Raw genomic sequence first — 25,557 nt, 5'->3', positions numbered from 1 at the left:
CGACGTTGCTTAACTTTGGTCAAAAATCACGTTTGTTGTATGGGAGCCCCATTTAAATCTTTATTTTATTCTGTTTTTAGTATTTGTTGTTATAGCGGCATCAGAAATACATCATCTGTGAAAATTTCAATTGTCTAGCTATCACGGTTCGTGAGATACAGCCTGGTGACAGACGGACGGACGGACGGACGGACGGACGGACGGACGGACAGCGAAGTCTTAGTAATAGGGTCCCGTTTTACCCTTTGGGTACGGAACCCTAAAAAAGACGTAGAACGTAAACGTTCGCAGTGCAGTTGTTTTCCTTTGTGATTTCGATGTGCAAAACATTTTACGTAGTATTGCTGTTGTGAGTGACAGACGTCAAATACCGCAAATAATGTTATTTACACTTTAATTAAAAAAAATAGTAAAACATCGCAATGTACTAAATTATGGCATCAGTTCACTCAAATAGATTGATTCGCAAAAAGTTTTACTGTGCGATAAGAACAATACTCACATTTATTTACCTAACATGACAGACTTATTATTAACTCACATTTATAGACGGGTCTAATCTAACGCGAAATTTATTCAATTACCTTTATTTACCGACGTTTCGAGAGGTTTTCGCAAGTTTCACTTGTCGTGGTGGTGGTGGTGGTGGTGGTCGTGGTTATTATTATTTGCACTATATGTACACCATTCCATAATCACAGTATTTTAGAAACAAATCACTATCATAAATGCTCACACTTTATTTGAATTCATTCATAAACAGGATAAAATAATAGGTACTATAACTTTTTAGTACACGTACGTTCTATATAAAGTCCCTAATGACACTGACTAAAAGGCTGCACCTCACAGTCTCAAGCTTTAATCATATATTTAATTTTGAATCTTAATGAAATGAGATAAGGTGCAGAATACAGTGTGTAACAGTACGAGTCATAGATTAATGAATGAATGAAATACTGTAATGAATAGTATAGTTAAATAGATACCTACAGGCCTGCCGGTGCTCATCGTATTATTAGGATTTATTGTATTAGACAATTAATAAAAACCGGCCAAGTGCGAGTCGGACTCGCGCACGAAGGGTTCTGGACCATTACGCACAAAACGGCAAAAAATCACGTTTGTTGCACGGGAGCCCCCTTTATTATATTCTGGTTTTAGCATTTGTTGTTATAGCGGCAACAGAAATACATCATCTGTGAAATTTTCAACTGCCTAGCTATCACGGTTCATGAGATACAGCCTGGTGACAGACAGACGGACAGCGGAGTCTTAGTAATAGGGTCCCGTTTTTACCCTTTGGGTACGGAAGTTACGGAACCCTAAAAACTATTCTTAAATGAGATGAGACCAGCTTTGTCTAAAACAATGATGACATTTTAACTTTGTAATATGGTTAAGGTCAGCCGGGACAATTACAACTACGGGGCAAATGCGGGTGCCGTTCAATTTTAATACAAACATTTTGCATAATTACATTTAACTACTTTTAAAACTCATAATAAACTTAAAGTATAGAAACAAAATCCATAATATTATTCCTTATAATAATTAAATTACAGAATGTTCTATAATCATAAAAACTTTGTTTATAACGATCATTAGAAATAATTTTACTTGTTATAACGAATGATCGTGTGACATAATATAATATGACATAAATTATATACCTAACAACTTACATATTCTACCTTAAGGCAGGTCGCCGTTAGGTACGACGACGAGCGAAGCGAGGAGGAGTGTTAGGTAGAACCGCGACCCTACAGCGCGCGAGCCGAGCGAGCGAAGCGAGCGTGCCGCGGCAGCGGCCGACGAAGCGCCAGAACCGAGTTATTTTATAATAGTACACATTTTATTACCCTCTCGATCATGAGAGGAGGCCTGTGCCCAGCAGCAGGGCGTGTATAGGCTGAATTTTTATTATTTTGTCTGTCTCTTACAAATTCTCGGGACCATGGGGTCCCGGACATTTGGAAGGCGTGCGTGGTTTTTATGGAAAAAGAACGTTATGAGCATTAAATAGTATACAAAGTGATCATTATACTGATTGCCTGTTATGCCAGTACATTACTATGCAACTGAATTATTATTATTTCTGAAATTATGCAATTTGTTCTTATTCATTTTGTTTTTATACTAAATAATCATTTCTGCATTTCAAAATTATGCAATTCCAATTATGCAAAATGAAAAATCGAAAATAGTTGTTATTAAAAACATTACACACCCGGCAAATGCAACTACTCTAAAAATATTTATAAACAAAAAAGGGGTTTAGACGACAACGGATTCACTCACTTGAATTGTTAGTCGCTATTGGCGACATGTTTCGGGCCCGTCAGGGGTTCGTGGACCCATGAAACATGTCGCCATGTCGCATGTCGACGGGACGGGGGAGGGGGGGGGGGGAGGACTTACGAAGTGCAGTCGCCGCGTGCACTCGAGCCTGTAGAAGGACCCCCGACGGGCCTGAAACATGTCGCCAATAGCGACTAAAATTCAAGTGAGTGAAACCGTTGTCGTCTAAACAGTTTAAAATATGTCTCACGAAAGTTTAATTTCGAAAAAAGTGGTTCATTAATGTAATATTAAAGGACACTAATTATTTATTTATAAAAATAAAACGATAAGAAATTTTTACCACGTAACAAAAAGCAAATTATCCTGTTAGATATTATTAATTGTAATAACCCATAGGAATGATGTAATATATATAACGAATTGCTAATATTTCTGGCCTTTTAGTCACGTAGGCCAGTTAAGATAACATCGGCCAGGAAATTAGTGTTTGGTGTAGGAATATTTCAAGTGACTCATATTTTCTTAATGTAGACGTTGAAACACTAAATAAACTTAGCGAGGAGTTATAAATTGTAAAAAAGGTGTTCTCGGGCCTGTTTTAACAAAACTAGTCATCTTCTCGTTTTGTAACTTTGGCCCTTGGATTTCAAGAAACCTAACCGTTATAAATAAATAAAAAAATTCATTTATTTCGACCAATGACATAAATATGATCATATCACATTACATTAAATTATTACACTGAAAATTAAAATTATACCTACCTGTTATGTATCTGGTGTACAAAATACTATAAGGCACCAAGTCGTCGCACCAAACATGTGTCTTACTTATTAGTATGGTTTTTAAAACCAAATGTAACAATGTATTTATACCTCTTTTTTGGTGTCTTTGCAATAATTACATGCTACTTTTCATGCTTTCTTGAGGTTGGGACTGTATTTTGAGCTAAGAACCCAGATAGTGAGGGTGTGTTATCTCTGCGGGGAACGGAACATGATACAATATGGTGGCGTGACTGTGATTCATATGTCACTGCACAACACGCACACGCACTGTAAATAAGGACTATATCCTCCTACGGCCCACGGTCCTACTTATAATACTGATTAAATTCGATGTAAATTAAATCATTTTCACAGAACCGAGTTGCCTTTGTTGGGTTTTATTTTTAAACAATGGAAAAACATATGACGCCGTGTAATGCAAGTTTCCAATTTTGCGGCTATAATATTTTGCACTATTATACGCTTATTTTTCATTCATTCATTTCATTTATTTGTGTAATGAGCACATATATTTGTTCCTGAGTCATGGATGTTTTCTATGTATTTAAGTATTTGTATATTATATATTTCGTTGTCTGAGTACCCACAACACAAGCCTTCTTGAGCTTAACGTGGGACAGTCAAATTGTGTAAGAATGTCCTTATAATATTTATTATTATTTATTTATTTTATTTATTTGTCTTGTTAGTTTGATTTTTTTCTCGCCCTAATGTTGTCTTTTAGCGTTACATAGGGGTCTCTATTGTTTCCCAAATAGTTTTAAGACATAATGTATTGTTTGTCCGAATTTTCGTTAGTCATAATTGGGTTTTCTCAGAAACACGTAACTTTTCAGGATTGCCCTAAAACAAACCTAACCTAACCTATCTATAGAATAACCTTACGAAAATCCTGAAAAGTTAACGGTTTCAGTTTTATGACTAACGATAATATGGCAAACAATACACTATGACTTAAAAGTTTACCGTAGCATACCTTTACCTATATTATGTATAGTTCTAAGTGAGAGCGTTTTAGGAGGTAGGTGCACATCTTTTGAACTATATAACTTACCATTAACTATTATGTACTTACTTCTGTTGTTTCTCCAATAAAGAAAATGAAAATGAAAACTTTATGGGAAACAAAGGGACCCCGTTACATAGACGTTATCGTACAAAACCTAAAAGAGTAACGGCTCACTAAAGTAAGATCTTAAAGAACGAGAACCTGATAAAGAAAATGGCGGCCCCAATATTGATAACCTCTGAAGTTACAGTTTCCTTGTACCACGAAACACGCAACAACAGCTTTTGATCAACCGATGACATTATTTCGTAATCGCAATTGGATTAAATAAGGATCAGATTAGTAACAGTTTGGCCCTAGCCCTACTTTAGTCAGGTGACGTATGTAAAGGGTGGTATTTCACCTGTCTAATTTCTTGCGTTTCACTCTTTCATTAAGCAAAATGCAAGATGCAAATACACATTAGACCACACACATGGACAGATGGAATACCATCCTAAGCAATATGTTTAATTTTTAATAAGGTTGTTATGTTAGTGTGTTAAAAGCGGGGCCTAGCGGTAAGAGTGTGCGACTTTCAATCCGGAGGTCGCGGGTTCAAACCCCGGCTCGCACCAATGAGTTTTTCGGAACTTATGTACGAAATATCATTTGATATTTAGTTATTTACCAGTCGCTTTTCGGTGAAGGAAAACATCGTGAGGAAACCGGACTAATCCCAATAAGGCCTAGTTTACCCTCTGGGTTGGAAGGTCAGATGGCATTCACTTTCGTAAAAACTAGTGCCTACGCCAATTCTTGGGATTAGTTGCCAAGCGGACCCCAGGCTCCCATGAGCCGTGGCAAAATGCCGGGACAACGCAAGGAGGAAGAAGTTAGTGTGTTAGTACCTATGGCAGGTGAGCTGGATGTACTAATTTCCACCTGCCCAATTTTCTTTCTCACTCTCTCACTAAACAAAATGTGAGACATTGGATAAAGAAATAGGGTATTTTCCTACTAGTCAAATCAGTTACTTGTTTAGAACTGTCAAAACGATTTGCTAATATGAAATTTATATGAAACATTACATCGTGACGTCACGGTCAACTCACCTACTTTTTATATTTCTATCCGATTTATTAAATAGAACTCGTGTTTAAAAATAACTCCTATCCGTGTTTTTCTAATAATTATCTGGTGGTTTATTTCATGCATGGTGTAAAATAATTTATTTTAAATACAGTATAATACCCTTTTTAATAATAAAACTTCCGTGATGTCGAGCTTTTTCGACAAAATACGTGAGTGACCCGTTTTTAATATATCTAATAGTATAATACCCTATTAGGTTGTTATGTTAGTGTGTTAGTACCTATGGCAGGTGAGCTGGATGCAGGCGGAGATGGCGGCGCGCAGCACGGCGCGCGCCATCGCCGACACGTAGTGAGCGCAGCGCCCTCTATACAGTTATGACGTTATTCATAAACGCGTTACTGGCCTGATTTACCTATGAATCGTTTCTTTATCTGTCATTTTGATGTATGTATTTGTAAGAAAGGGTTAAAACATAATTGAACTAAATCAGGCCCGTAAAGTTTTATGAATAAGGAGCATTCCATGAGATTGTCTACCGTTTGTCCCGTACAAACGCGAATTTTCTGAAGATTTGCAGGTATAAGAGTTTCCTTTTCTATGACAAATGGTCAAAAATATGCACAGAAAAATAATCGCCTGCTTTAAATGCCGAAATAAAGTCGCAACACAGGAAATAAAATGCGTTTGTACGGGACAGCCCGTGGAATGCTCCATAAGGGGGTTAGTGGTTTACTTAGTTTAGTAGTACAGTTCACGCACGAAGTCCGAGGGATCCTAAGGGAACCCCGCTGCTTTACATTCCTCTTATTGCCTTCGCGGTTAGCACACTCGCTTCCACTGCTATTTCATCCTTACACTTCGAGCGTAAACTATTGGTTACTAAATATGTGACGTTCAAACGTTCTGGACGGAGTCCCTTTGTTTCCCATAAAGTTTTAAGTCATAATGTATTGTTTGTCATATTATAGTTAGTCATAAAACTGAAACCGTTAACTTTTCAGGTTAGGTTAGGTTTGTTTTATGGCAATCTTGAAAAGTTACGCGTTTCTGAGAAAAACCAATTATGACTAACGAAAATTCGGACAAACAATATATTATGCCTTTAAACTATTTAGGAAACGATAGAGACCCGTTCTGGACTGCTACGTTACTGTCAGCGTACTATTCATAGAATAAGATACATTTTATTTTGTTTTTTACTATTTACCTGACTAAAGGTCATTCTTAAGTCATAAACGTAACGGAATCGCATCTGAAATGAGCAGTCGCACTCTTAAACTAATTAAATTAATGTTAGTAATAATAGTAACGTTATATGTATATCTAATCCAACGGTTTACTTTAATCGAATAGAAATATCAATAAAAGAAATTCCTTAAAGGAATACTTTTGTACGAAGAGTATTTTAATACTAATTTACTAGATAGTTAAAGTCGGTATGAGTAAACTTACTCGGTGTCTTTGAGCTTGGCGGCCGGCGCCCCGCGCAGCGCGCGCGCGGCCTCCGAGCGCGCGTAGCAGGACGAGCTACACACCAATCATATATACTTAACACATATGTATAGTCTGATAAACTGTAGTATGTGTGAAATGGAACGCTCTCTTCTGCAGTGTCGTGCCTTGTGTGTTGTTAAGCTCCAATAAAATAAATCTACAAAATTAAGTAGTTTTAATCCGAGATACAATAGAAACCAATTCTGTTAGTAGAATAAAGCGGCAAATTTGAAAAATGTAGGCGCTAAAGATTTCAAGAACCTTCCATACAAATTTCGAAATTCGCTCCTTTATCTAGTGACAAATTGGTTTGCCAGACTATTGTTTATATAACTTGAATGTGAAAACATTTTAGATTAAAGAGTGTTGGTCCTAGGACACTTCCTTGTGGTACTCTAAACTTAAAAGGCCAGAATCAAAATGTAGCCTACATTTACTTTGACAATATATTTTCCTTTTCTGAATTATTTATTTATTAAACCAGTCCAACGACATGCTTCGAAATCTTAATATTTCAAGTTCGTAAAGAAGAATTGGTTTGGATACTGTGTCAAAGGCCTCAAATAGGTCTAGAAAAGTTTCAATGTGGTGTGTGTTGCTTTGTAAGAAAAAGAATTCTAGTTTAATTAGGAATAATATAGAATATGTTTTTTTTAATATGCTGGATATACTAACCAATACAACCGTTCTTGCTGCACAGCATAGGCCTCCTTGTCGTCGATGGGGGCTCCGCACGTGTTGCACGCGAAACACTCTGGGTGGTAGTGCCGAGTACCGGCCGCCATCACTGGGCCCGTCATCACCTGCAAAACAAAAAACAATATTCAGTCTAAGGGCTTGTGCACAAATCACGCAAGGTTCGATAGGGGCAGGGGGGGTCACGAAAAAATCACGATAGATGATAGATCACGTTGGGGGAGGGGGGATATAAGGAAGCCTCACGTGTATTTTTCTACAGTGAACGAAACTAAGAAAAAAAACATACCATATGAGTAGATACTTTTACTCGGTTTCATTAAACATAAATCTTCACTATGCACTTCAAAATAGCGAGTCTATTTAACGAAAATAGAAAAATAAACAAGATTTTCTATATACAATCTTTAAATTAGGTCGAATGAAAAAATTTCAAAAAAATTCACGTTGTGTGGGGGGAGGGGGGTAGTCAAAAACCTCACCAAATATCACCAAGGGGAAGGGGGGTCAAAACGTAGCCGAAAACACCTCGCGTGATTTGTGCACAACCCCTAACTTCTTACGTTTCACTTTTTACATTTCTAATAGGTTTTCCTAAAAGGTACGGAATCCTAAAAACGCAACCTTTATAGGATCACTGGTGCGTCGTGCATCTAGCTGTCTGACCATTACCCCCCCCCCCCCCCCCATATAAGAAAAACATTGCGAGTCCGACTCGCACTTGACCGGCTTTTTTTCACAAATGAATAGTCCTTCAAACAGTAAGTTAACCTTTTGACAGTGGTGACAAGGCTCGCCGAAGCGCGCCCAGTAGTCCTGCTGACAGAACAGCAGGCCGCCCTTCTCATGGTACCATGTTGATAGCATGCAGTCGCATACTGAGCACCTGTAACAGAATCCGCTTGTTATGACCATCACCATCATTAGCTAATTTACTTCTTACTGTTGAGTGAAGGCTTCTTCTTCTGTCACCAGCACTTTATTTAATCAATGTGTACGTAATTATTGGGTGGAGTAAATTGGTTCCGGTTCGAGCGCCATCTCGCCATCAGTCACGCGTCGTGATTAATTCTTTTGTTTTTTGCTCATTAACATTGTTTAAACTTTAAACATGTAAACTTTAAAGTGTAATATTGATAGCTTATTATACAGTAAACTAATGTGGTAGTGTGCAGTGAATGGAGAATTAATCTTGAAAATTAAAAAAAATAAAAATTTAACCACCATTTTGGAGTCAACGGCCGGTAGTCCATATGCTACTTGTAAAGTCTAGCTATCGCCTTACAAGAGCTAATAAAATCATCGTACACTGTCTTGTACTAACCGTACAATTGTAGTCGTCGTATTTAGCTCCTAATACCTTGATACTGGCGAAATAGTCCCACAGGACTCAAGCCATAATTTTTAAAAGAATGAATAATAAAAAAATAAATAATAACAATGTTGATTTTTGACTGACAATGATTGGTGTTAATGGTCCATTTTGGGGAAGAATCAACTTGTATCTCTAAAGACCCATGGTTTGCTAAGAGGTTAGCTTAATACAAAAGCAAATAATTTACCTGAAGCAATCTGTATGCCACTCTTGTTCCAGCGCGGACACATAGTCATTTTCTCCGATGTTGTTCAAGCACCCGGCACAGTTGAGGGACTCTGGAGCACCAAATAAAAAACTATTATGACATAATCTTACACAAATCTATAGTCCCAGAGTAAGTTCAGTAAAGAATACGTTCACTAGACTTATATTGACGGATATGGACCGTGATTACCTTTTGTATAGTTTTTGAGCTCCCAATATTTTGACGCGTATTTTTTTAAATACAATTATATTTACACGGCAATTATATTACAGTAAAAATACCAATGTGCCGAGAAACGCTTACTAAATATTTCATTAGCAAATTCCATGCAGAATTACCTTGGTCTGACTCTATTACATAAAAATTCTAAGGTTATTGTGGACAGACAGACAAACAAACCTGACTAACAATCCCAACCTTTCAAAGTGATGTATCAAAATTATTGCACAATTTTAGCACTCAAATTTGAGTCAGGTTGTTTTGATAAATGTGTTTTATTGTTATTTGATAACAAAAACCACTTTGTTTTGAACAACTTGATATAGGAATATATTGAATCTACTATCTACATTATAAATTATTACTACATTAATTAGATGGCCATAAATTATATTTTATTGAGATTACTTGGGAGCAATACAACATAAACTATTCAGTATGCAACTAAATCAAATGTTATCATCATAATATATCTAATTTATGCGACAATATTCATGATAGTGGCAGTTTCTATATGAACTTTAGAATTTAAGTTCTTCTAGCGGAAAATGCAGCGATCAAATGAAGGTCTAAAGCGTGGTATGAGTCAAAAACATTGAACCTTCACAACAACATTTGGAAACAGTAGTACACGGAAGTACGACGCACTTCCAAAGGTAATTAGTACTTTCATGATTAGTATTAGACTTAAGGTACTGCTTCGAGAGTATTAACTTAGCAAGATATTCAAGGGTTAGCGTCTTAAAGGTGAGGCAGGTAGCAAACAAAATATAATTTACGACTTCAAACGAATTTCGCCCACACAAAAACATCTAAGTGAATATACATAAAAACTTAACAAAACTTGATACTTTGAAAACTTTTTAATGATAATGTTGTTTAATAAAACTTGCCTTTAGTACTCGATCCCTCCATTTCATTTCAAAAACAAGCATTTATTGTAAAAACTTAAAATTGTTGTAACTTTGCCTGCACCCATGAATACTTTCAATGACGCAAACGTCAAGTTAGGGTGACCAGTGATTGGACTGGAAATAAAAAAAAATGTATAAGGCTTGCATGCGGCGCATTTAGCTTTCGCATGTTGAGTGGGCTTGGGCTACATCAAAGAATATAATACTCACTAGGAGGGCTACATCAAAGGCTACATGCTCAAAAAGCATTTTCAATCCCTTTTTAATGCACACACCAATTACTTCTATGTGCTTGTACATTATGATTTGATACTTGTGGTCTTGTGCAATTATAATGGGCATATTATTTGTATACACGTTGTTCGAGCTGCAGGGGTCGACAAACCGCGGCTCTTTGGACCTGCAATTGTGGCTCTTGAAGACACCCAAACTATAAACACAGAGCAATTAAACCAGTCAATACAACTTTTGTGGCTTTTTGCCATTTCTAAAACTGGTGATTTGGACTATGTTTGGCTCTTCTCTTCAAAAGTTTACCGACCCCTGCACTAGCTTATACTGTTTGGACCCGCATCCGCATGCTACTTTCTACCGTTGTTTACGCGATGCATGTGAACGATGTGAACCAACCAATATGGCCATGTTACGTGCATCATGTGCAGTGCTTTGCAGCATTGATAAACAAAGTGCTTTTGATGGATTCATATCCATAATTTTAGTAATTAAATTATAATTTACATGAGGATTTCAGTAGTTGTTTACGGGTATAAACTCCTAAATCCCAGATGCTTCTATAATGCACTAATTAAAAAAGATATTTAATTTTAACTTTTATTAAATATGACAAGGTTCTAACTACTAAAATAAAACAAAAGCACTGTTTTTCTACTAGCTACATCAGCAAAAATTTTACGCTCAGTCAGGAAAATATTATTGTAATAAAAATATATGATCTATGTAATTTGCTCAATTATTTATTTAAATGTACAAATAATAAATATACAAACTGGAGACTTTATACAAAATGGTACATTCCATTGCTAAAATAGTACATTACATGCTGGAAAAAAAATTTGCATTAATAAATTTCACATTTATTTTTTAATGTGACGAACTTTGTTCTTCCTGCCATACTTGTTCAATTTGACTCTAACGTTAACCTTGACTTCCAACTTCTTCAATAACTCAGACATTTCGCAGTCATCATCATCAGATTCATCAGAATCCTTCTCCTCTGAACTGCCCTCTTCCGGTTCTGGTGCTTCCGTTGATTCGTCTTCTCCGGACTCGTTGGAATCTGGGGATTCAGTCACTGGTGGCTCAGTTGGGGCCTCAGTTGGTGGCTCAGTTGGTGGCTCAGTTGGGGCTTCAGTTGGTGGCTCAGTTGGGGCCTCAGTTGGTGGCTCAGTTGGGGCTTCAGTTGGTGGCTCAGTTGGTGCTTCAGTTGGTGGCTCAGTTGGTGCTTCGGTATCTTCTTCTAGGTTATCGAAATCAATGCCAGTTATCTCTGTAAGCCAGCCGTGGAAGGGTCCGACGCGAGTGAAACCTGTGAAATGATCATTTTAAAGTGAAGATACAAGGAATTTGAGATGTTTTTAGGTAAAAAGACTACCTACTGGGTATATAAAAAAAATTAGGGAACATCGAATATTTATTTATTCTGATGGTAAGGCATCACCAGGACATTGCCATTGCCATGGACTCTGGCAGGCGTGTTCATGGTCTTTTAAAAACCTGCACGCTACTTTTTCCCCTAATTTGCGCTATTTCGCGATAGTTAGATATATCAAGGCCTCAGGTCGAGGGCAGCATCGCTTCAGTGGCATCTAGGGAGGGTGGCCAACCGGTTGGCAGTTGCTACTTAACCCTTCTTTGCATGATTTTTTTCTTTTTGCGCGAAATGAATATATGTGTCACGTAATTGTTTGCTGATTCTGGGAAAAATAGTTAAAAAAAATTAACATCGATTTTTACTGTAAAATCAGTGCTAGTAGTTGCATAGGCTAAATCATATTTATGTAAATATATAATATACAGTGAGATATATATGAAAAATCGTACTCAATCAATCAATCAATCAATTATTTATTGATAACAAGCGTTACACGTCATTTAACATTTTCTGTTTACACAAACTTTACATATCGAGAAAGATTTACAATGATGAAATGTCGTTATTGGTTTAGGAATTAAATTACATTATACAATCTAAGATTAGTATAATAATTTTTTTTTATAATTTATTTAACAGGTGGATAGATGGGTCAGTGACTTGTAGCAGTTTACGAATTCGTCAATACTGTAGCACGCCATGTCCAACAATATCAGTTTAAGTTTTTTCTCAAATATTGAGTCCGAAGTAGCTTTTAACTCTTCGTCTAGAGTATTGTAAAGTTTTATGCCTACTATGTGTAAGGATTTCCTAGACTTTGCTAGACGTCGCGGTGGCACGTATAGGAGGTTGCGTCTACGCGTTACAGTCTGGAGTTTTTGGTGATTAGAGGGAATCCATTCGAGATTGCGTCGTATGTACTTGCATGCTTCGAGTACGTATACAGAAGGTAACGTGAGAATTTTCAGCTGCTTAAACAACTCCTTAGCATGGTAGTCTGAGGGTTTTGTAGCCATGATACGGATTGCACGTTTTTGTAGTTTAAAAACTTTTTCACGTTCCGCACATGTTGCCCATAGGTCCACACCGTAGACTAATATCGAATGAAAGTACCCAAAGTATGCTGTTTTTAGATTGTCTTCAGAGACGCTGTGGGTAAGTCTAGACAAGGCAAAACATGCTGAGGAGAGTTTTTTGCAGATTGCTTCTATGTGGGGAGACCATGTTAGACCAGCATCAATTTTGAACCCTAGGTATTTAACCTCGCTTACTTGAGGTACAGGCGTGTCATTTATTGTAATATTGAATCGCTCTTTTAAGTTATTTTTGAGTCGGAAGTACATTATGTTTGTTTTTTCGATATTAAGGAGCATGCCATTTGCTGTAAACCAGTCTGAGATATTCTGCATGGTTCGTGAGAGTTTAGATTCTAAATTACTAGAATTTTCTGCAGTGACTATGATGCACGTGTCGTCAGCAAACATAACGTACTCCGCATCGTCGGAGGCGGAGGTGATGTCATTAACAAGGATTAGAAACAGGTTGTTTCCTGTCACCGATCCCTGGGGCACAGCACTGTCACCTATTTCTTCAAAATCAGATTTATGCGCTTGAACATACGTGCTTTGTTTCCGCCCGTTTAGGAAGGACTTGATTGTACGAGCGAACGAACCGTTTATGCCGTACTGTGACAACTTCAAGAGAAGGAGTGAGTGGTCTACCATTTCGAAGGCACGCGACAAGTCACAGAAAATTGCTGCGACATGTCGCCTGTCCTCGAGGTGTGACATGACGCGCGACACTAGATCCCGAGTCGCGTCTACGGTCGAGCGCCCCGGTTGATATGCGTATTGTTGCGCGTTTAGTAAATTATTATTAGTTAAGTATTTCATTAAATTGACACTCATTAAATGTTCAAACACTTTAGACATGACGGGTATCAAAGATATAGGTCTATAACATTTAAGTTCGTCCATATCCCCCTTACCTTTGTAGACGGGTTGAACCTTAATTACCTTTAGAGAATCGGGATATACACCGTTTATTACACATTTATTAAATAATGCAAGTAGTAATGACACTACTACAGGTGGTAGATAATCCAAAATATAGGTCGACATATCATTGACATCTTTCGAATGTTTCCTTTTTATGTGTTTTAAGGCTGTTAAAATATCAACAAGGGTAAACGGAATAAATTCAAACGTAGGGATTCGCGATGGTAAATACTTGTTTAGATAACTGAGTGAGTCGGATGTCCGGGGCCTGTTGTTGTGTGAGTGGCCATGCGTGTAGTAGTGGTTAAGCCGGGCGGCGGTGGTGGCGGCTCGCTCAGCTGTGCTCGCGCCAGCTGATCGACTCACCAATACATCCAGTGCCCTTGTTTTATTTTTATTGTTGCATGTTTCGGACGCAATTATTCGCCATATACTACGGGAGATATTATCTTTGCTATTTGAGATTTCATTGTTTAAATAATCACTACGAGCTGATCTTAACACTTTGACGTACCGTTGTTCGACCGATAATAAATTATTGGACAATGAGTCGTCGTGTGGATTTAATACACATTTTGTTTTCAAGTGACGGACTTCGTTTCGTACTTTGCGTACATTGTCACTGACCCATCTACTTATATGCGATTTGACAGGGTACTTTTTTAATGGAAAATTGATTTCAAAACAGTGTTTGATAACATTGAATACTCGGTCAAGTTGTTTACTTGGGCACGAATTGCTGTTTATAATTCTATCCCAGTTATATAAATCTAGGTATTTACAGAAGTTATTTTTATTAGATTCTGAGAACAGACGTTTCAAAACTGTGTGATTTAGGTGTACATTTTTATTTATTAATATCGTAATATTTACATAGTGATGGTCCGAAATAGGTAATTTAATACATTCAATTTTTTTAATGTCAGATTTTAATATGTTAGTATAGGCATGGTCAAGACAGGTTTTTGAGTGTTCAGTTATTCTAGTAGGAGTTTTTACAATCTGCTTAAATCCACATTGGTATAATATATTATTGAGCTCTTTTATATTATTACATTTACTAAGATAATCTAAGTTCATATCACCCATAACCAAAACTTTGTGATTTTGCAACACGGGTAAGTTTAGTAGGTCACTCAATTTAGTAAAAAATAGAGGTACATCACCCTTTGGTGGTCTGTAGATACAAACGATCACGACGTCCAGCTCAACACATTCGATAGCACACACCTCGAACTGCATTTCGATGGATAATGCGGTAACCTCTTTACGTTCAATGGTTATTAGATCAGGTACTACCATCAGAAAGGTACGCTATTTGTGATATACATATGATAAAGTTTTTAAATATAAAACAATTACAAACCCCGAAAAAAACGCCCAAAATCACATGCTAAATATCATCAACTTCTGGGTTTTTCCAAGTTTTCCGACATTTCATCTCAGAGTAAATCTAATTTTTATTAATTAATATACTGCGTAAATTTAAATATGAAATCGGTAAATGGATTAGTGTTGAAAGTTGACAGTCTTAAAAATAAATATCAATCACCTCCAAAAGTACCTTCATAGGACAATGTTATGATGGAAATTTCCACCGTCATGCAAAGAAGGGTTAATTACTTAAAAGAACAGCTGGTTCTACTAGGCAAAGAGCATTATGAACCAGGTATGAGTTTCGTGAGGTTTACCTGCAGGATGGCCGGCGTGGCAGCCCGAGTCACCGCCAGCCACGAACGCCACTACTCCGATAAGGATTGGGACTCCGTCGTCGTTCACGTGGACTAGGGGGCCGCCGCTGTCGCCCTGGACAATAAATATTATAGAAAATATTGTTATTGAAGTGCTATAGAGACCGCGGGGGCGTTGAAGGGAGGCCTAAATCGATATGTATATCAATAGTACATTATTGTCGAGGCTCGGAAGTAGCAACTTGCAGGCTGAGGATTCGTTTTAAACGGACGACCTTGGGAGTCCGTTTAATTGAATCCGAAGCCAGCAAGTAGCCTTCCGGCCGAGTCATATATAGTGCTTTTCTCAAAAATGGTGCAAGAAATATAAATATCATAGAAATATTTTACAAAAGCAACGTTCTTACGTATATATTTTCACAGAAAAAAGTAGAAACAATTGAAAAAATTAGCTTTGCCACCGTTTTATTTTTTTTAATAAAAAAATAGAAGTGTATTTTTCTGCCGAAAATACGTCAACCTATTTGAGACAGCTAAATAGTCGCGGTACTAATCATCTGTTTGGCTGTTTAATGGGCCTGTGCCTTCATTTGATATGGCCATTTCAACTTTTAAAAAGTTTGGAACTCGACAAATAATGGAATTTGTATGCAACATTGCAGTCCCAAAATCGAGACTGCAATGTTTTTAACTTTTTAATTTTTGACTGACCATAAACTACGCGCTTCGCGACCTATTTTTTAAACGGCAAAGTCGACTTTGCCGTCCATTTTTGAGAAATAGTTATTTGTTTTACAAGGGGGCAAAGTTGTTGTTTAACCGCTCGTGCTAATATTGATACCCGAGCAAGCGAAAGATTCCCAAATTGAACCACGAGCGTAGCGAGTGGTTCGAAAAATGGAATCTTGAGCGTTGCGAGGGTTTCAAAGCACGAGGGTTAAACAAAATTTGCCCCCGAGTGAAACACAACATTTTTCACCACACCAACCCGAAGCAAATATTAAATGTAAAATATCAAACAAAATCAAATTCAAATGAATGTTATTAAATATTTATCATCCAAAATCATCATTTAAAACTCAATTCTACCAGCAAACATAAGAAAACAACTCAAAATTTGCATTTGATTACTTTGCCTCATATGTGAATTACTGATAGCAAAGTGCAACTTTGCTATCCGTTTTTGAAGTGCAAAGTAAGCCTTTCCGAGCTGGTGTGGTGAAAAGATTTTTAGATACTCAAATATAGAATTACAGTACATCATTTAGGGCCACTTGCACCATCCCACTAACCCGAGGTTAAGCGGTTAAACCGTTAACTTAGTGTCAAATTGTACTGGTAACCATGGTACCTCCAGGTTTACCCGGGGTTAGTGGAATGGTGCAAGTGGCGCTTAGTAGTAGCGAATGACCTTTTATTGTGGAGATCCTTGGGGGAGGCCTTTGTCCAACAGTGGACGTCTTTCGGCTGAGATGATGATGATGATTATTATTAGTAGGTAGGTACCTACATTCGCTGCCTACATTCATTAAACAACACATTGATATCTGATAATGACTATCACTTATCAGTCGGTCACCTAAAGTCCGTGACGTATTGATCAAGATACACGATATGATATCATACTCGTACGGTAGCGGAAATACCATATGACATCATATCATAAGGGTTTTTTTAATCAATAATTTGGATCAGACAACAAGAGAAGGCACCTTGCCTCGGAACCCTCGGAACACGTCACCGTTCGGTGAAGTAATTAATATAAGTGTAAAATAATAATAGGGTTTAACTTATTTTTTGTCACTCAGGCGACATGTTTTGGGAGTGCTTAGGTCTCTATTTCCAAGCACTAACAGTGCATGAGTAGCTTTCACAAAGATCTCACCGAGCAAGTAGACTGTGAGGTGACATTGTAGAACCTCGCGCAGATGGTTGTGTCGGTGATGATGGTGGCGAAGCATAGCGCGTTCGATACCCCGGTGAGGTACACCCAGTTCAAGTCCTAGTGACATCTGGGGTCAACAAAGATCTCACCGAGCAAGTAGACTATGAGGTGACATTGAAGAACCTCGCGCAGATGGTTGTGTCGGCGATGATGGTGCCGAAGGTAGAGAAGCAGAAGGCGTTCGATACCCCGGTCAGGTACACCCAGTTCAAGTCCTAGTGACATCTGGGGTCAACAAAGATCTCACCGAGCAAGTAGACTGTGAGGTAACATTGAAGAACCTCGCGCAGATGGTGGTGTCAGTGATGATGGTGCCGAAGGTAGAGAAGCAGAAGGCGTTCGATACCCCGGTGAGGTACACCCAGTTCAAGTCCTAGTGACATCTGGGGTCAACAAAGATCTCACCGAGCAAGTAGACTGTGAGGTGACATTGAAGAACCTCGCGCAGATGGTGGTGTCGGTGATGATGGTGCCGAAGGTGGCGAAGCATAGCGCGTTCGATACCCCGGTCAGGTACACCCAGTTCAGGTTCTCGGAGGTGTCACCTGCGAGTAATGACCAATATTAACAAAATATCTCTTATAAGCTTAGTTGTAGATTATGAATTTAATGAAAACAAAAAAAAAAACGGAAAAAACATATTTTCTTGACAGATTAAGCAGAACGCGATATTTTTTGTATGGTTGATAGGAGCCAAATGTCTTATTGTCTCGGGCCTTCTGATCGCTAGGCTAAAGTTACGCCATGCTGGGCCATATTGTGTGCTGATTACAAAAATATTAAGTTGTACGACGGGAAAGGATGTTACTTACCTCCTGTCCAGACACGTCCAAAGCCGCTAGCGATGAGTTGCTCGTCGGAGTAGTCCCTGTACGCGTCAGCTGCTGACTGCATCTTGATAGGCTGCAGCAGATCTGCACACCGAATATTCGACGATAACAGTTTTTGATATATTTGGCACCGGTACAGCTTACGGGAAATTTCGATACTGAATTGTCCGAGAATTTTATAATGTCGAAAGATTCGGTACCTATGTAGGTAGGTAGGTAAGGTTTTATAATAGTTGTACCGTTGCTGTTTTTAATTGACTACTTACTAAATGTGACGTTCCACGGGAAAAGGTACCTTATGAGGGTTTCTAGTTTCGTAGATATGAAATGTTTTGTAAAGAGGTGAAAAAATGCTCAATTTTTTTTTATTGTGTGATCTGAAACCTTAATGCGTAACGTTTGTTTACCTGTTTTTATTTTTGTTATAAGTTAGTTATAAGCCTAGTAATGTCGTCTCAGAGTTTAGTAGAAAAGGTACCTTATGGAAAAAAGATTGAAAATTCCCAAAAAAACTAGTCAATACGGGAAAAGGAGTTTGGTAGAGAACTGTATTAGCATTCTGCAAAACTAATTTGATAATTTCAGTTCTGGTTGGAGCGCCTCGCAAATATTATAACCGTACATCGACCGACATCACAAATCCAAGTAGCCTGCTATTATACCAAAGTTACTCTCGTCAAGTCTTTCTTAACTAGAATAATCTTCATTTGGTTTGGTCGCATGCAGTAAATCAGCCATTGGTTTGCTGAAAATTGCCAATACCCGACGCATTACCTTATGGAATATCTGAGGTCATTGAACCTCAATGCCGCTTATCTTCAATAGCAACCGAAATATATTATTGATAAGAAATAGACGATTTATACCATTACCAAAATATTATTAGTTTATCCTAACTGTTCCATCATCATCATCATCATCATGCCTCATCATGTAACTTAATCACAAGGTACCTTTTCATTACATACAAATTATTGGTCTTTTTTAAGATTATTATGACGAAGAACTAATTAAATTTGGGGCAGTTTAATGTAAATTAATATTTTCTATTCATAAAAGATAAACTGTAATATGATTGATATTTTGTAGTGATCTATTATTAGATTTATTTCCATAAGGTACCTTTTCGTAAATGTATGGAGCCAATACTGTTATTGTTATGTAAGTTTAAAGTGGCATAAGGGGTTAAATATAGTATTAAGTTGGGGTTTTAGGATTTATTTCATTCGAATGACAGAATTTCTTTCATATGTGCTCAGAAAAATTGATTGTGTGTCACATTAAAAGTAAAAATATTCAATTTTGTGATTTTATATGAAAAAGTCAGAAAATACATTTTCACCTCTAAATCGGTATTGTTTTTTGCTTAAACTGTCTGTCAGTGTCGTTTTCTAATAGATAAAATTTAAATCTTGAGAGCTCATTGCAATCAATCGTGAAAATGAAATAAAACTTTATTTTCAAGAGATTGGTTAGTATACACATAAATCAGTCGATATCAAAAGTTTCTATTTGCATTACAGAACAAGTCGCAATATTTTTTTAATCTCAGATATATAAGGTATTATTATTTGTAGTCAACTATGTAACTTACTTCAGGAACATAGTTTTTTAGGCGGCTAAACTTAAAACTTCTCTATCGTAAAGTTGCTCATTTCACAACATTATTTTCAAAAAATCATATCTCTGTAACTACGCAACCTAGAAGGTTGATCTTTTGTGTTATCGATAGCTTATTTATTGTAGATTACTGGGGTATGCATAACTCCATACCCGCCATAAGGTACCTTTGACCGTGGGACGTCACAAATATTATCATATAATTTCAGCCGACACCAAAGCTCATAAGCGCTCTACACACAAAAAAAACTTGCAGCAAAGTTGAGGGGAAATAGACGTGATGATGAGATAGTCGGAAGATAGAATACTCTTAATTGCACACCTCATTACGAATCAGTTACAGAGAAGGATATTAATTGACTATATAAAAAATAAGATAGCAAAAGTTTATTTTGTTTTCGATAAGGTTAACGCAGTGGCGGATTAGTCCTAAGGCCCAGTAGGCTTGGGCCGTGATATTAGGGGCGGAAAATTGTGACAAAAAACCACTGACAAGAAATAACTCAAAATCAAGTCAATATGATGCACAGAATGATGGGTGATGCTGATGAGAAAGGGGCGGCTACAGGGCCTGGGGCGTAAATACTGTAAATCCGCCACTGGGTTGACGTTAGAACGAAGGGATAACTTACGGCTGAAAGTGAAGGGCTCGTCGACGTGTGCGATGGCGATGTCATTAGGCTGGACGATGTGCGCCAGCTCGTCCACGAAGGAGGGAAAGTTGTACCACTCTGTCGTCTCCGAGTCGTATTGGGGCTGCAAGATGTGGACGAGACCGGCGCGGACCAAGAGTTGCACCCGTCTGGGGAGATAGGGACAAAATGAGGTAACGCGAGAGATCAATTAATTACCCGGTCCACATATCGCCAACGTAGGCCTATCAACTAGGGATGCCCAGTGGCGGATTTGCCCTAAGGCCCGGGCCTAGGCCGACAAGATATTAGGGACGGCAGCAAAGCGGCAGTCTGTAGATAGATGGGTGCTGAGAAAGGGGCGGCTAGTAGTTACTACAGGGCCTGGGGCCTAGAATAGCCAACACTGCAAATCTGCCACTGGGATGCCGTTAATACTTAATACGTTAGGTTAGAGGTGGTCTATACGTTGGTCCAATACGTGTTCATTCATCAATAAGTGGTCATTAACGTGTCTAGAAACAGATTAAAATGATACAGTTGATACAGATACCTACTGAATAAAGCTACACCCTGCAATAAATAGTTACCTCACACCATGTCACGTGGCGATCCTGCCATCACTAAATCTCGAAAAGTGAGGTCGTTGGTAATTCTGGCCAAATAAAATAATAATAAAAAAAGGTACTTGAAGAGCTATACGAAATTTCATATTTACTTACAGGAATTACAGGCTTTCAGCTTCGGAGCGTATTAAGAGACATAAGGTCGTATTTTCACGCTTTGCTTTAAAGGAAGTAGCTACTTACTGTGCCGTGCAATGAGCAGCGGTAATGAACCAGTTCTTGTGCACCACGGAGCCTCCACAGGCGCTCAAGGTGCCAGCTGCGTTGACCATACGGAGGTAGATCTGGTGAGGATGCTGGCCGGGGTACGCTTGCCAGCCCGACACGATGCGAGACATTGACGTTTCTAGAAACAGATCAAAATTGTACAGATATATCTACTGAATGAAGCTATACCCTTGACATGGCGATCCTGCCATCACTTCTCTAAAGGTTACGTACCTATTACATCAGTCAGAGAAAGGTAGGTAAAAGGTAATATTTTCCTGACACTCATTAGCAAGCAGAAATAGTGTGGTATTAAGTGGCTCTGTGACCTTGGAAACCTCCATGGCTCCTCCATTTTGAAAACAATCGAAAAACTGACTAGATTGACAAAAATTTGACATAAGAACGCTTTTTCTCGAAGCTGAAATGGAGATCTTCCATCGCTTCCCTTGGTCAAGCAGAGGTAATAGGACTATTAGAAGTTGGCATTGGTACTTACCAGCAGCGTCAAGTTCAGAGCCGGCTGCGACCTTGAGAACATTTTCGATGAAGTCCACCTCGCTGTACTCCGGCTCCGTGGGCAGCGCCAGAACCTGGCATCAGCAAAGTGGTCAAAATCTAAAAAGTAGGATACCTTCCCTACCCTACATGCAAATTTGGAATAACATTTTTTCTTTGAATTTCTTCCCAAATATATTACATACAAACAGTAACACTCTTAACTGTCCATCGTTGGACCTTATGCCTTTTGTAATAAGGTTTACGAACTGTCAGTTAACAGTGTGGGCGATGGTACGAGCCCGGATTTGGACACGAGTTCACAGGGGACCAAATGAAAGTGCCAAATATTGTTAGTTTTTAAAAGGAATCTATGACGAAGTACGTATGACGTAGTTGTAAAATATTCCGTGTACATGTAATATTACGTAAGGTAATCTGATAATTAGTTGCGCAGTTGCGCTAACGTTACGTCGAGCAGCAACCATAGTTGAGCGTTTTCCAAAAAAAGTGTACATTTCATTCATGTCTTGAAAATATTGACTTCTTGGGCTCATTTTACTCAGAATCATTTGTACATTCACGCCTCATACATGAAAAAATGGCCCAGCGTAAAGAGGTAGCAGACAGTTACTTTCACTCTTTATAATATTTGTAGGTATTAATAAACTTGACTTTTTAATATCTTACCTGGCTTAAGCCCACGATTAAGAAGACCGTTTTGAAGAACATCTTGGATACCACTAAATCCACTAATCACCAAAATGCTAATTCAATAATAAATCTGTTTAATAATCAATTAATGATAAGAGTATCTGCAAATAACAGAAATCAGGGGTAATCCCTGATAATGAACTTGATAGCTGTGATAATTTTGATTTACTTGTTTTCTATTTTCGACGATCAATCAATACAGGGTGGCATGACATTAAATTATTTGTCTTGGGGGAGTCTGATTCGCACTTGGCTGATTATTAAATTTTAATATTAGGTACTAAACTAATAATGTAAACTTCATTACACATTAAAAAAGTACAAAGGGCGGACTTAATGCCTTATGGCATTCTCTACCAGTCAACTTAAGGGCCAAACAGATAATTGTCAAGGTGGGTGCAGTGCAATAATGCAGACTTGATATAGACAAAATCAACACCCTGCATGCTACCAATTAGCAAAATTTCTGTTATGAACGTAATAATATAGTTTCTATAATAATAAATTAGGTATAAAACATTATACAGAAAGCGTAATAGCGCTATCAGTTCGCACGTAATAAGTAATATCTAAGTCTCAGTAGCTCAGTTGATAGAGCGACGGTCTGGTATCTACTTAGGTGTCGCGAGTTCGATTTTACCCGAATCAATATTTTTTTCTATTTTTCCTTGAAGACATAAAAATATATTTAGGGATCGTTGAGCACAAATAAAACACGTGTAAATAGTCTATACATTTATAAAACACTCAGTGCAACAGTTGCGGAGTCCCGCCATCACTATCAGATGACATATCACATCTATTTGTTACAATCGCTAGGTAACATTCGTCCGTCAAGCCACTACGAATTTTACTGGTCTAGTTCAAGTACATTTCTCGAACGATATTAGACTAATATTATTAGTCCACGAACTGTCAAATCGTATGGGTTGTCATGACAAAACACTAATAATATTAGACTAATATCGTTCGAGAAATGGGCCCCTGATGTAGTGCATAAATGTTTTCTATCGTATTTTCTCGGAAACGTTCGTATTTGTCATGCTACTTCAGGCAACCTAAGTACTTTTTGTAGCGAGACTGACTGAAATAGCAAGACACGTTCGTAAATTTCCGTGAAAATACGATGGAAAATAATTATGCACTACACTGTATAGGTAGGTACTGGTAAAGGCAAAGAACCAGGATTTGAACCCGGGACTGTTGATAAGTAAGTTCGTAAGTTAAGCTAGACTTTGGTTTTTGAAGTTTGAACTCTTTTCTCGACAAATCTTTATGTGTAGTACAGTCAGGCGTGGCATTTGGATGCGTCGCTACAAGTATAAATATAAGTTATACATGCAGCCCACACCAGATTTAGTGTCCAGCAGTAGCAGTTGCCGCGCACCGCTACGGAGCGGTCGCCTGCGCGCGCTTGCGCCACCTTGCGGTCATATCTGTCGTAATAGACGCGTTTTGTTAGAGAGTGAACCTTCTGTACCTAGTACTATTATTTATTCTGTCGTACAGTTTATAATATCTCTAAAACATAAGAAGAAACTAAAATATAGGATATTGACTCTTGGAGACCCTATACATCTCTAAGGATAATTTGATAAACTATATAATCTTATAGCTCTGACACCTAGAGACATTTACACCTCTAAATATTATAGATTTTTTTGTGTTTTGCATCTGTATTTTTTATGTAATTCGACATTAAGAGACCATATACATCTCTAAGTAATTGTAATACGTTAGTTTGAATTGTTAGTTGTATTTTATAAAATTGTTAATGTCTTGTTATTATTTTTGCTTGCTTGTATGTAAATTCAATGTTGACGTGTAAAAGTGCCCTTGTGGCCTATTTGCTGAATAAATGTTGATGTTTGATGTAAGAACAATTCCTAGTGACTTGATTATGAGACGAATGTTATTTTTTCACACAGCAACACAGATTTTATACGAGTAGGTACATCTACATAGTTACATATTACGGGAAAATTACTTGTATACCTATGCAATAGAGTCTTTATTCGAGGAAGATCTGTTAGGTAACTTTTTTTAATTAGTACAGTTAGTAGTAAACTGTGCAAAATGATCTGTGCTATGATAATAAGTGTGCTTAGACCATTTTCAACACCTGTACCGCTTAGATACTTCTGCAGCTGACTAGTAAAATATTTTTATAAAGGGGGTTTGTATATGTAAATATTAAAGATGCTTAGCCTATTTATTATACAATAAACTTATTGTAGTGTGAAAAAAAAAACAAAAACGAGTTTTGACAGTTGAAAAATAAACAAAAAACTAACTTTTTTAAGTTCTCCATAGAAAATCCATAGACAAATCTGTGTTGCCATATGAAAATCACACTATGAATAATTTATACATCTATTATAACACTGGTAACACCGTTAGTACATTGTACAGTCATCACGCAAAGTTATTTTGATAACTTCAGTTTGCACATACAGAGATTCAGACACATTAGGCCTAAATTTTAAATATTAAAAGCTAGATATATATATATATATATATGGGGTCAATGAACAACAAATCGTGGAAACAACAATAAAGTAATACTATTTTAACCATAATACATTTTAATAGTATTACCTATAAAATGCCCAAATAATATTTGCAGATATAGATGGTCAAGCAAATCTTGTCAGTAGAAAAAGGCGCGAAATTCAAATTTTCTATGGGACGATATCCTTTCGCGCCTACATTTTTCAAATTAGCCGCCTTTTTCTACTGACAAGATCTGCTTGACCCAGTATATATACTAATGCATGCAAAAAGTAGTGCAAAATATTGTGACAGTTATACTAGATTCCACAACACATAATGTAGTAACTGGTTTCCAACTTTTCCATCCTCAACAATACACGACCCGTAAAGCGCCATCTACTTCAGCAGATAAATATGCCGCAAACTTTTTGCACTACTTTACGCGTCTTCCTGTGTTCCCTGGATATACTATAGATTTAATTAGGACGTTACTTTGAGATTAGAACCGTCTAAAACGTTTGCTATGAAAATCTCTATTACAAAAAAATTATCTGTAGCATTGAAAACTACTCTTGGTAGTGTAATTTTTAACAAGCAGAAAAGTCTGC

At 37.5% G+C, this 25,557-nt stretch overlaps 2 protein-coding genes across 2 annotated transcripts in view; both read right to left on the bottom strand.

The window, feature by feature from the left end:
• LOC134799928 (LIM domain kinase 1) overlaps window positions 1–10,160 on the bottom strand; it is a 47,033-nt gene extending 36,873 nt beyond the window's left edge. Inside the window, exons 1-5 of the mRNA XM_063772366.1 lie at window positions 10,064–10,160; window positions 8,931–9,021; window positions 8,140–8,254; window positions 7,348–7,475; window positions 6,631–6,705 (exon numbers count right to left, since the gene is read on the bottom strand). Of these exons, the coding sequence (XP_063628436.1) occupies window positions 6,631–6,705; window positions 7,348–7,475; window positions 8,140–8,254; window positions 8,931–9,021; window positions 10,064–10,085 (431 nt within the window). The 5' untranslated portion in view covers window positions 10,086–10,160. The remainder of the gene's footprint in view (window positions 1–6,630; window positions 6,706–7,347; window positions 7,476–8,139; window positions 8,255–8,930; window positions 9,022–10,063) is intronic.
• Window positions 10,161–11,178: 1,018 nt separating this feature from the next.
• LOC134800349 (uncharacterized) overlaps window positions 11,179–25,557 on the bottom strand; it is a 39,993-nt gene continuing 25,614 nt past the window's right edge. The window contains exons 11-17 of the mRNA XM_063772849.1: window positions 23,808–23,892; window positions 21,221–21,414; window positions 20,412–20,581; window positions 18,142–18,243; window positions 17,735–17,874; window positions 15,385–15,499; window positions 11,179–11,630 (exon numbers count right to left, since the gene is read on the bottom strand). Of these exons, the coding sequence (XP_063628919.1) occupies window positions 11,179–11,630; window positions 15,385–15,499; window positions 17,735–17,874; window positions 18,142–18,243; window positions 20,412–20,581; window positions 21,221–21,414; window positions 23,808–23,892 (1,258 nt within the window). The remainder of the gene's footprint in view (window positions 11,631–15,384; window positions 15,500–17,734; window positions 17,875–18,141; window positions 18,244–20,411; window positions 20,582–21,220; window positions 21,415–23,807; window positions 23,893–25,557) is intronic.

This window comes from Cydia splendana, chromosome 19 (genome assembly GCF_910591565.1).
Source record: "Cydia splendana chromosome 19, ilCydSple1.2, whole genome shotgun sequence".
NCBI classification, from domain to species: domain Eukaryota; kingdom Metazoa; phylum Arthropoda; class Insecta; order Lepidoptera; family Tortricidae; genus Cydia; species Cydia splendana.
Note: the sequence above shows the minus strand (reverse complement) of the source record. Positions and strands in the feature narration are given on the sequence as shown.